At 41.2% G+C, this 11,779-nt stretch overlaps 1 protein-coding gene across 1 annotated transcript in view; it reads right to left on the bottom strand.

Annotated features, from left to right (window-relative positions):
• Positions 1-2,727: 2,727 nt before the first annotated feature.
• The window catches only part of LOC308325143 (glutamate decarboxylase 1-like), a gene marked incomplete at both ends in the record, with an annotated part of 21,069 nt that continues 12,017 nt past the window's right edge, over positions 2,728-11,779 (bottom strand). The window contains 8 exons of the mRNA XM_080777552.1: positions 2,728-2,901; positions 4,662-4,751; positions 5,224-5,331; positions 6,030-6,179; positions 6,427-6,505; positions 6,882-6,946; positions 7,098-7,214; positions 7,957-8,011. Coding sequence (XP_080633678.1) covers positions 2,728-2,901; positions 4,662-4,751; positions 5,224-5,331; positions 6,030-6,179; positions 6,427-6,505; positions 6,882-6,946; positions 7,098-7,214; positions 7,957-8,011 — 838 coding nt within the window. The remainder of the gene's footprint in view (positions 2,902-4,661; positions 4,752-5,223; positions 5,332-6,029; positions 6,180-6,426; positions 6,506-6,881; positions 6,947-7,097; positions 7,215-7,956; positions 8,012-11,779) is intronic.

Genomic DNA, 11,779 nt, shown 5'->3' with positions numbered 1-11,779 from the left:
GAGGGAACGTCCTGCAGAAGGTAATTTGTAGAACCATAGAACATCAGTTTTCTTCTGTATAGGGCAAGTGCTGCGGGATAAGGTGGAGTCTGAAGGGATGAGTTGTCATGGTTGGATCAGACTTTGAAGATATTGCTTTGTAGACCAACATAAGTGTTTTGTACTTTGTGCGGGCAGTATAACCTCGAGCCAATGGAGGGAGCGGAGAAGGGGGGTCATGACAATTTTGGCTGGTTGAAGACCAAGCGTGCTGCGGCATTCCTTGCATATGTCATTGTGAGACAGCTTTAAGTTGTGTCTGTATGCTTCAATTAAAGACAGACTCACATGTTGTTGACTTCAATAGACTTTATTATAGACTTTATTATGTATGTTCTGTTAAAGTGCCTATACTGCAATGAAACATCCAAGGAGATGTCTCCCCTCCATCAAAACTGCTCTCATCATGAAGACAGCTCACATAATATAGGATTCATTGGTCACATAGTACACATATTATCATATGATTTTATGCCATTGTGCAGTACACATATGTGGTCCCTAGATACCATTAATACTTATGAACGTAAACTCTCATAATATTACTGCTATAGTACACATCCATTTACAATGGAAGAAATAAAGGTGGACATGTGCAAATACATCTACCAGAAACTCTTTCGTACAATTTACGCAGAAGTCCCTGAAACACTTGAGCATACGTGTATTACAAGGAATTATATACTATATTACAGTGAATCTATGAGGATTGAGACAAGGGGGAAAACAATCCTCTCTTACTAGACTCTTAAGAGAGCGCACTATTCTGTCAGACACCATTGACATCTTTGCGCTTCTGCCTAAAACTATAAAGCAGTGGTTCTCAAAGTGCATAGCCTACCAGAAACTCTTCCGTACAATTTACGCAGAAGTCCCTGAAACACTTGAGTATGAAACAGGGTTGCTTGAGGATGAGGAATAGTCTAATTTCACTATTATTTCATCACCTAGAATGAGATATTCTCTTACTATGGCATTAAATCTTTTCAAATGGGTTTCCACAGTGGATAATATGTCATATTATATATCACTTTTGAGGGTCCTTGATGTTTGAGAACCACTGCTATAAGTGCTGACATGCAGGACTGCCAGATGATGATAATCACCCTCAGCCTCATTATACACATATTACAGTATACTGTACACCCTCGGTTCATCATAATCTCATTGGAAGGCCGGTCATTCACCCCGAAGAAACATTCAGTCAAAGAGATGCGAAAACACATAAGGAGATGCGATCCTACAAATTGCGTCAATATTAGGCAGGAGTCAACATGAGGCAACATCTTAGCAACACTGACAACTTATGAGGGGTTTTGTAATTTGTACCTATATACACAAAGGGAGGCGGATAGATTGCTGTGTTCCCGATTCTCTCATTCTTTGGCTGACTAAGTCACTACAGATAAACTACTAAAGTTCTGATTGATTGACTTACATTTACAAATGTATTACCATGTAATATACATAAAGATACAGTTACAATAAAATACCTGACTCTGCAACCAGTGGTAATGCAATAAAGAAATACTATATTTTGTATATAACTAAATATTCATATGTTAACATAGTTAAAAAGACATACAGGTATCATGTGCTTGCATGGAAACAGACAACGAGCCAGCGTTTTACATCTCCCATTCAAAAGTGGAGATGGATTTAGTTCACCGATTTCAGATACCAAACTTAAGCTTACAGCAGTTCTTCAGACCAAAGACCCACGACAAGACGACGCCTTTTTAGATTCAAACTTTGTCGTACAATGCTGAAAATAACTGACATACAAGATCAGAGCGCACTGTAGATGCAACGCCTTGTTGTGAGCTTGTAGATCTACTATTTTGGCGCGCGACACCACCATTAAACCTTCGTAACCATATGGTGTTAACCCCAGGTTAAGCTTATATATTTTTTTAAACACAGTGCTAGCACAGAGTACACCGCACAATACAAACAACTGCAACACACTGAATATTCACACCTGCTCACACACTGGGTGCAGGGTTAGGACAAGGGGATTGGTGCATTAGGATTTAAATTCATGTGCAGTTGTGAGCACCAATAATTCAATACATAATAGAATTGGCAAATGATAAGTAATATTAGAATCTGTGCTTTCCTTACTTTGTTTATATTCAGGCACACCCGTCACACGTTCATGCGAGGACACACACGCGCACACGCGCACGCACACACACACACACACACACACACACACACACACACACACACACACACACACACACACACACACACACACACACACACACACACACACACACACACACACACACACACACAAATTCCTACGTGATGGAGAAACTGTTGACCAACTGGAGGACACACTAGATTAAATACACACGTGTACAGGACTCTACAGCACACACATACGTACGTAGTACATACATACATACATACATACATACATACATACAATATATTAACTAGTCAGAGTATGAGCCAGGGCCTTCAGACACTGGTGTATATATTGTATATCCTGCCTAGAGTCTGGGACAGACAAAGTTAACACACTTAAAAGTCTCTCTCATGGCAAAAGGTTCTGTTCAGGACACTGCAGGTATGATTATATCTGCATCACTGTGAGCTTTTCTCTCCATCAACGCGGGCCCTAGAGTGAACACAGATAAGATGTCGTGTAGTTCTGGCCTCCTGCCCCCGGGGGGCTGCCTACAGGTCATGGCCCAGCCTCTCTATCTCATCTATGAGGAAGTCGATGTCAGACTGGGTGGCAGCAGGGTTGGAGATGACCATGCGGAAGAAGTTGACCTTCTGACCCTGAGGCTGGTAGCCCACCATGGTGGTCCCTGACTCCATCATCAAGGCCTTGATCTTTGGCGCCACCTGTAGGAGCAGAGAAAATAGAATTTGAACTGATCAGAATATGAGCAGAATATATTCTGCAGAACAGGTTCATATTACTTGGGTAGATTATGATAGGTATATCTGTGTGTGCATGTATACACACATTTATTTGGAGTTGTTAATTGAAATAAATCACTTGTCTATATTGTGAAACACAACATTCCTTAAGGGGCCACTTCACCCCTTTTGCCACCAGAGCTTATTCTAATGATGTTTAGGACACAAGAAACACTTTCCTGGGGTTTTTATGTGTGTAATATTTATTTATTTATTTAATATATATATTTTAGTCATGACGCCATCCATGTTCATGGAGGCGTGGTCAATGTTCTTTGGCCACTCGTGATCAAATGGCATTGATCACGCCTCCAGCTTTTGATTTAAGTAATAAGACTTGGTACTTAAGACACGCAAAATACAGCCCATAGAGCGGCTGCGGCTCTATACATCTCCGTAAAACGGTGTTTTACCGATTTTGCTATTTGTGTTAAATAACACCATAAGCTGTCCGCCATTAACCTTTTCATGTCGTGCACCCCCTAGAGAACGTTCACGCACCCAAAGTGGTGCGCGCATCACAGTTTGGGAAAGCCTGCACTAAAGCAATATTTATGGGCATTGTGGGAATTTAGCAATTCAGTCAAACCCTAGTCAAACACACAGACTTGTGCTACTGTTATCTAGCCTACTACAAATACTATTAACATTGAGTGACTGCAGTTTATTCCAGCTGTGAAATGTCCCTTTAATACTATATGAGGAAGTCTCCAACAAACACCTAGTGGTAGAAATCTCCAGCCAAGTGAGCATCATCTGCACTAACGTTTCCTCCAACGTTTGTCAGTCATCAGTATCCACTATACAGTCAGGTGGTAACAGCCTGAATGCTCAACCACCCTCCCCCCTCCTGCTCTCTCAGTGGCCATTTCATAGCATTGTTTAAACTAGTGAAGTCGGCGGAAAGGAGACCGGGGATTTCATCACCCTTTAATGAGTTTTATGAGAGTAGGAAGCTGATATATAATAGGTGGACGATGTAGCTTGTTGTTTTGACAGATGCTGGTGTCCTAGTTACATTGAAGCACTAAATTGTTGATTATATTACTCTGATCTTGCAGCTGTAAGTGGAACTGTATAATAGTAATAATAATAATTATAATAATAATTTTATTTATAACGCACTTTATATTCAACAGAATCTCAAAGTGCTACAGCAAATTAATAAAAGCAAAATAAACTACACACCATTAAAAACATCTAATAGAACAGGAACATTTAAAACATAAGGGCAAGGCTATAAAAATGCTTTGGTAAAAAGGAAAGTTTTTAGTTCGGGGGCGACGGAGCAGAAGGCCAGGTCACCCATGGTGCGTAGGTTTGTCTTTATGGGTTTGAGGAGGTTGGTGTTTGAGGAGCGGAGGGAGCAGGTTGAGGATTCCTTGAGGTGGGGGGGGGGGGGGGTGGTGTTGCCGTGGATGCACTGGTGGGTTAGCAGGGAAATATTATATTCAGTCCGGAATGAGATGGGGAGCCAGTGGAGTAATCGGAGGATGGGTGTGATGTGCTCGTATTTACTCACTCTCATCAGGATCCTAGCAGCTCTGTTCTGAATGTATTGGAGCTTTTGAAGGCTCCAATACTCCAATACACTCCAAAGAGTGTCTGCTAAATGCCTGTTTGGCAATGGACTGTAAATTGAGGAGATGGGAACCAGGCTGATTGATTGACAGGTGTCTTACCCTGTGGAGCTTCTCTCTTCTCTCCTCACCCTCCGGCATGCCTCTGATACTGGGTGGAATGTACCAGAAACAAACGTTTGTGTGCTGGGGCTGTGGACAGACAATAAACACTGGCTATCATCCCAACCAAACACAAACCAAAGTAAAGTTTGAAGCTCAAAGAATGGCCATATTGGCCAAATTATGATTATGCAGTTGTTGAATATTCTAAATATATCTAAATATATTATTATATAACACAGAACTGGCTGATAATAATTAATAATTAGACTAGTTTCCTTCCATTAGAAGCAGAAAAGAGAAGGTGATTGGAAATGTATAGCTGCAGCTGAAGCCAATTCAACTTGGATTGTAGCTTTCTAGAGTTTGTCACAATCACCGGGCATCGCTCACGTCTTCATGTCACTGGCTTACATTGAAAAAGAATGGTAGCCTACAGGCTACCATTCTTTTTCAATTATTTTTTCAATTATTTTTCAATGAAGTTAAATGATCTGATTATTATTGTCAGAGGTAACGGTACAGTATGTTGCATTGTGATAGAGAGAGGAGAGTAGCTCACCACTCCGTCAAACACCATCTGGTATCCCTCTCTGTTCTTGATTTTGTTGTAGAGGTACTGAGACAGGTCCAAACACTTGTCAATGTGCTGCTCGAACCCTATGGTGCCCTGTAGAGAAAACAATTCAATTTAGCCAACGATCAGTACAAACTGTACATTCTTGTCTGTGTGTGATTGTGCAGTTGTAGATTCTGCGCATCTGCGATTCTGCGCATTCTGCGCATCTGTCTTTATCTATATCCTATCTGTGTTTATGTGTGCATGTGCATCATAGGGATGGAGCTATGCAATTTGTATTGATAACTAGCACCTTATCGATTCTAGTTATTGATCATGGCTTTTATCGAGCACACTATTGAGCCTTTTCTAATATTTTATGGAAAGATGTGAGGCGACAAATTCTGCACTAAACCAATATCTTTTTTTATTGGCCAGTTGTGAGTGACTGTGAGTTAAAAATATTTTTGCCTGTCATTAAAACAACCATTCAATAAGTGTTAAATGGCTTTATTATGAATAATACTGTAATAATTATGATAAAATCTCCGTGTCTCTTCAGCTCTTTCTATAAACAGAAAATGCATATTTATTTAACCAAAAATGATCACTTGCACTACATTTTACTAGGGCCTTAAAATACAGTAATATGCTCGATAACAGGCTCGAGAAGCTCAAAGCTTACTGATACCGGGTACTTAAATTGTGAGTTTGCACGTTCTCTTTGATTGTGTGTATTTGTATGTGGTAATATTTGAGAATGTGGGTGTACGGGTATGGGTTTTGTGCAATTATGAGTTGTACTTCACCTTGGCCTTCCACATCAGCCAGAACTTGAAGATGTCCACATGTCGGCCACACTGGATGGCCTTGTCTCCTGTGTCATAGGTGACATCATACTGCTTGTCTGGTTGGAACAGGTAGCCAGCACACATGGAGTTACAGCCTGCCAGGATGCCCTGAAGATGCACACACACACACACACACACACACACACACACACACACACACACACACACACACACACACACACACACACACACACACACACACACACACACACACACACACACACACACACACACACACACACACACAGTTAATGCATCACTACTGGAAACAACCTCACATTTGACAAGAAGTTTTCAAACTGTGTGACTCTGTGAGCGTGTGTGTGCATGCGTGTTTTTGTGAGTATATGATTACCTTATCTCTGACCAGGATAGCAGAACATTGTAGAGGCACGCCCATCATTTTATGAGGGTTCCATGTGACAGAATTGGCCCTGAGAAGATGACAATCAAGGTTGTGGTCTTACGTTTGCACCTTGGTACACCCATGGGCATGGCTCTGGGTACACCTAAACCTGTTTTTAACATCAACCATAAATAATCTTAGGTTTCATGTCCCTTTGTGTGTCTTGCTCAGGGACACTTAGACACCGGGAGGCGAAACGGTGACCTTCCGATTCCCAGGCGGCCTCTCTACCCACTCAGCTACTGTTATCCCAGATATACTTCGTAGTATAACCTCGTTCTATTCTTAGCACTCTCAATTCCAAGACAATTTAATCCTGTAAATATATTCACACTTTGACTGCTCTGGGTAACAGCGTCTGCTAAAGACCTAAATTAACTGTAAATGACATTTAATTCAATCACCTTTCGATCCCGTTGAGCTTATGACGATGTTTCCTGGACATGAGCAGGCCACCTCCCCACGCTCCCTGTTGAAGGAACACGCAACTTTAAAAGGTGTACACACACACACACACACACACACACACACACACACACACACACACACACACACACACACACACACACACACACACACACACACACACACACATAGGAGAGTGTGTTCACATTACTCACATCAACGTGAAGCCACAGGTTGTACTTCTCACAGATGTCAGCGATCTCGTTGATTGGGTCGAAGGCTCCGTAAACCGTGGAACCGCCAGTGGCGTTCACAAACAGCGGCACGTAACCCTGCAGTGTGGAGACAGCAGAGTGGATGAGAGACCAAAACATCATGTCGTCAATAATAATAATTCAGTCAGACAACTCACGAATAGATTTAACCAATATTTATTAGAGAATGAGAATACAAGTGTGCATATAATATTAGACTTGGCGTTCGGCTCTGCTGCATTTTCTCCCTGCTCGGCGCGATTGAACACCATCGTAAAACATTAAGAGCAGGTAGATAGATATACAATAAAACCTCCATGGGGAGCATAAATAACCGAACCCACCGGTGGTGGTGGGAGCAAACATCACATACAACCAGGAACCATATGCAGAGGAAGGCAGGAAGAGCATGCAGTCTAGTGAGCTTAAGTAGCCCGCCAAATTGGTCAGCTGACTGCCACATCAGTGAATGACTGTGGGACTTGCACACGCTTATACACCCACATAGTAATGCAGCATGTTAACCCCTTGAGTATAGTATGCGCCTTTGAGCATGGCATGAATCCCCTCGAGTATGTCTGCATGAACTAACTCCGCAGGCTACGCATCATTAATCCAAATCTACAACGTAACTGAATGTATGTAATGTAAATAATTGTAGTGGAGTAAAAATACAATATTTGCCTCTGAGATGTAGTGGAGTATAGACGTAAAAATATTGGAAATGGGAATTACTGAAGTAAAGTACAAATACATCAAAATTGTACAGTACTTCATCACTGACTGCAGGTGAAGAAGAAAGAAAGAAAGAGAAACTGACCTTCTGCTTAGCATCAATAATCTTAGCTTCCAGGTCTGCAGGAATGACTCTGCCCCTGAAAAAGACCAGAAAGGTCATAGGTCACACAGGAACATCATGACATGAATTTTCACTGTGGAGAACGATGAGCAAAAAAAGGAATCATGTCTTCATGAAAAAAAACTAAATCTATAGTTCCATTTAGAAGTGACTGTGTCATTCAACACTAAAATAACAATGATCCAATCAGCTATAGTATACTGTATCTATTATTCATATACATATGCATGTCTATAGAGCGTCGCAGTCCCGCCCACTTTCATGACGACGCCAGGCCCAGGAAATAATTCCCGATGCATTTTTGCCATAGACATTTCAAAAAGTATTTATTTAAAGACCTTTTAAGCGTCGTACAAAGCCAACTCGAGTTGTGACAAATCATGACAATAAACACAATATTTTGGACCAAACAAATAATTACAAAGAAAAATTATTAATTATTTGTTCTGCCCGAAAAATTGTGTTTGTTGTCATGATTCCTCACAACTCGAGGTGGCGTTTTACGAGGCTTAAAAGGTCTTTAAATAAATACTTTTTTAAATGTCTATGAGGAAAATTAACGGGGAATCATTTCCTGGGCCCTGGTAGGGGGCGGGACTGCGACGCTCTATTCTCTCCCTCTCAAAGGGTAATTACAATTTGTCCAAACTATAAAGTTGCCGCATCTAGGGGCCCTATTTTCGCCAGTGCCAGTATTCCTAAACTGCTTTGCCTTTTTTTACTATTTTGAAAAACGTCAAAAAATAATAATAATCAACTAGCCGATCTACATCAACACGTTTTGAGCTTGTAGATTGGCTATTTGAACTATCGAAAAATGTAAAAAATGTTCCCGGCAAGCCGCCCTGCGTCCGATACGGTCGAGAAATGACAGTTACCGTGTGGGGGTCCCCGGAACATCCATACCCCCAGGAATGCGACCAGGGGGCTGGCCCGGTTTCGGCGAGCCGCCCCGCATCCGAAATGGTCGAGAAATGAAAGTCAAGAGTTACCAACCAAGCTATTTTCGTGCTTGGACAGACAGACAGACCCAGAGACAGACAGACCCAGGGACACACATAGCTGTGTAATGGAGTGGTTGCACCACTCAACAAAAAAGGCAAAGACGTTTAGGGATAAGAGGTAAGGCACTGGCGAAATAATAGTCTCCAATCTGGATGTCAAAGTGAAGAAATTCAATCAAGCGCGGGTAGACTGTTGTACACCATCTGCTTGAAATAACTTTTAACCAACCAGTAGCCTATAGGTGCCCTACCCGACACCAGGGTCTAAATGTCCCAATGGAGAGAGGGACATTGTTACAAATTTTTTGCACATTATAACCTGATTGAAATATTGATTATTCGTACAGCATTGACACTTTATATATTTTGCACAGCACTTTGGCACACAAGTGTAGCCTAACGTGTGTAATGTTTAGAGTTCTATAGAGAAGTGCAATAGTACTATGTGTGATATCTGCTGTGTTTCAGTAGATTGGGCTGGACCATAGTCAGAATGTCAGAGAGGGGGTTGTGATGTGCTTTTTCTGTTGATAATATTGATGTTGTAGTAGGCTATAATGTGAAAAAGGATACAGAATCACTATTGTTGTAATTGCAGAAAGACAAGCTCTATGCAAAGAGGGTGACAGAATTGGAAGTTGGCTTTGTTTGTTTTTGGTGAAGAAATATACCAGCTGGTTGAACTGGCGATTTCTTTATTATTATTTACTATAGTCCTACTAGACCCCAGGAAATTACATCTGGCCACACAAGATCACATAATCTACTGAATGTGAAGGGGGGTACTATGGGGGGATGCCATAGTGTTGTAGGCTCAATATGTCAGTTTGTCACCTCCCCCCCATGATCTTTTGTGGCCAGATGTACTTTCTAGGTCTAGTAGGACTATAGTAAATAATAAAAAAATTAATCGCTATAACATTTTGTAAAAAAACAAAACATATTTAGCACCATGTTCAAATGCCCCCGCCCCCTGTCAAAAATAGCTAAAATAGCTAAAACGAAAGAAAGCAGCAAATGAAACAAAATTTACGCTCATCTTTTACTTTCTCTAATATAACAACCTAAAACATGAACCTTGGTTGAAAAAAACTAAAGTTGTCCTTTAATTCTGTATTTAAGTACGACGTCATTTTGTAGTCCTACATTACGGTGGTAACAGTCCATTTGCTCAGTACAATATTTCGGGGGCATATTTAGATTGTGTGCAGGGTTGAGTATGTTGAATCTAGTTTGCATTAATGAGGATTTAGCTGACACAATGAAATAAAATGGCGATAGTATTCAGTGTGGGGACGGTCTGTCACAGCCAGATTTGGGAGACCATGGCTTTGATGTTGCAAGGAAAGCGGTAAAATGCGACTTTGTGGTTGTTTCGTCTTAGATTTAGTCCGACGGAGGGACACAGACACAGTATAACTCTATGGGAACACAAAAGCGACACAAAAGTGGGACCCGGAAGTATCTCTGGAGGGGGCGCTCACGTCACGGCTAAAATACTGAATAGACTCATTAACCTGGAACACCCATGTGGACAGTCTTTGTAGCAGATTACAATAATCACTGCATTGTTTTAGAGTTTACGTGTAAGGTAGGTTTTATTTGATCTCTGACATATAGTCATCACAGCTTCATTTGGTACTCTACGTGAAGCTGAAGAACAAACTGAGGCGGACACCATGTGTATGGAAGATGATAGAGGTGGGCATAATAACAAAATATAAAAAGTAAATGAATAATAATAATATTATGACCATTATAATGGTTTTCTGGATACTCAAAGAGTCTTGTGAGACCATCCTTTAAGTCTACTAACAAACAACTGCCCCAAGGCAAGCCAATAGGATACTTACTGACCCATGACCATCCGATGTTATACACGCTCTATCAGCTGCTGTCCTCTGGGAGGAGCTTCTTCAGAGTCCCTTTGTTGCAAATTCAAATGGCTATAAAAATGCATTTATCCCTGGGTCAATAAAATCTTTAAATACCGGCAAATAAGAAAAGGATGTACACGAGGGATTTGTGTACATTATTGCTTTTATTGATGCGTTTGTTTGTGATTGTCTAGGGGGGCTTTTTTAGGAAACTTGCTGTGTGTTTTTATAAACTAACATCCTTAGAATGTTTCTATTTTACGGTCTCTTGGACGAGAGGTTGTTGTTTGATCTCCGGTTTGGAAATTACAATGACTTCCCTCCGTCGGGAGAGGACATAAAACCTAAGTATCAGAGCTTTAACACTGCATACCGTAACCCTCATCAGTACTCAGTATCAGAGCTTTAACACTGCATACCGTAACCCTCATCAGTACTCAGTATCAGAGCTTTAACACTGCATACCGTAACCCTCATCAGTACTAGAGCTTTAACACTGCATACCGTACCTCTCATCAGTACTAGAGCTTTAACACTGCATACCGTACCTCTCATCAGTACTAGAGCTTTAACACTGCATACCGTAACCCTCATCAGTACTAGAGCTTTAACACAGCTGCATGCCGTACCTCTCATCAGTACTAGAGCTTTAACACAGCTGCATAGTACCTCTCATCAGTACTAGAGCTTTAACACAGCTGCATACCGTACCTCTCATCAGTACTAGAGCTTTAACACAGCTGCATAGTACCTCTCATCAGTACTAGAGCTTTAACACAGCTGCATAGTACCTCTCATCAGTACTAGAGCTTTAACACAGCTGCATGCCGTACCTCTCATCAGTACTAGAGCTTTAACACAGCTGTATACCGTACCTCTCATCAGTACTAGAGCTTTAACACA

The sequence above is a fragment of the Protomyctophum bolini genome, assembly GCF_963924005.1.
Source record: "Protomyctophum bolini genome assembly, chromosome: 12".
Lineage (NCBI taxonomy): Eukaryota > Metazoa > Chordata > Actinopteri > Myctophiformes > Myctophidae > Protomyctophum > Protomyctophum bolini.
Note: the sequence above shows the minus strand (reverse complement) of the source record. Positions and strands in the feature narration are given on the sequence as shown.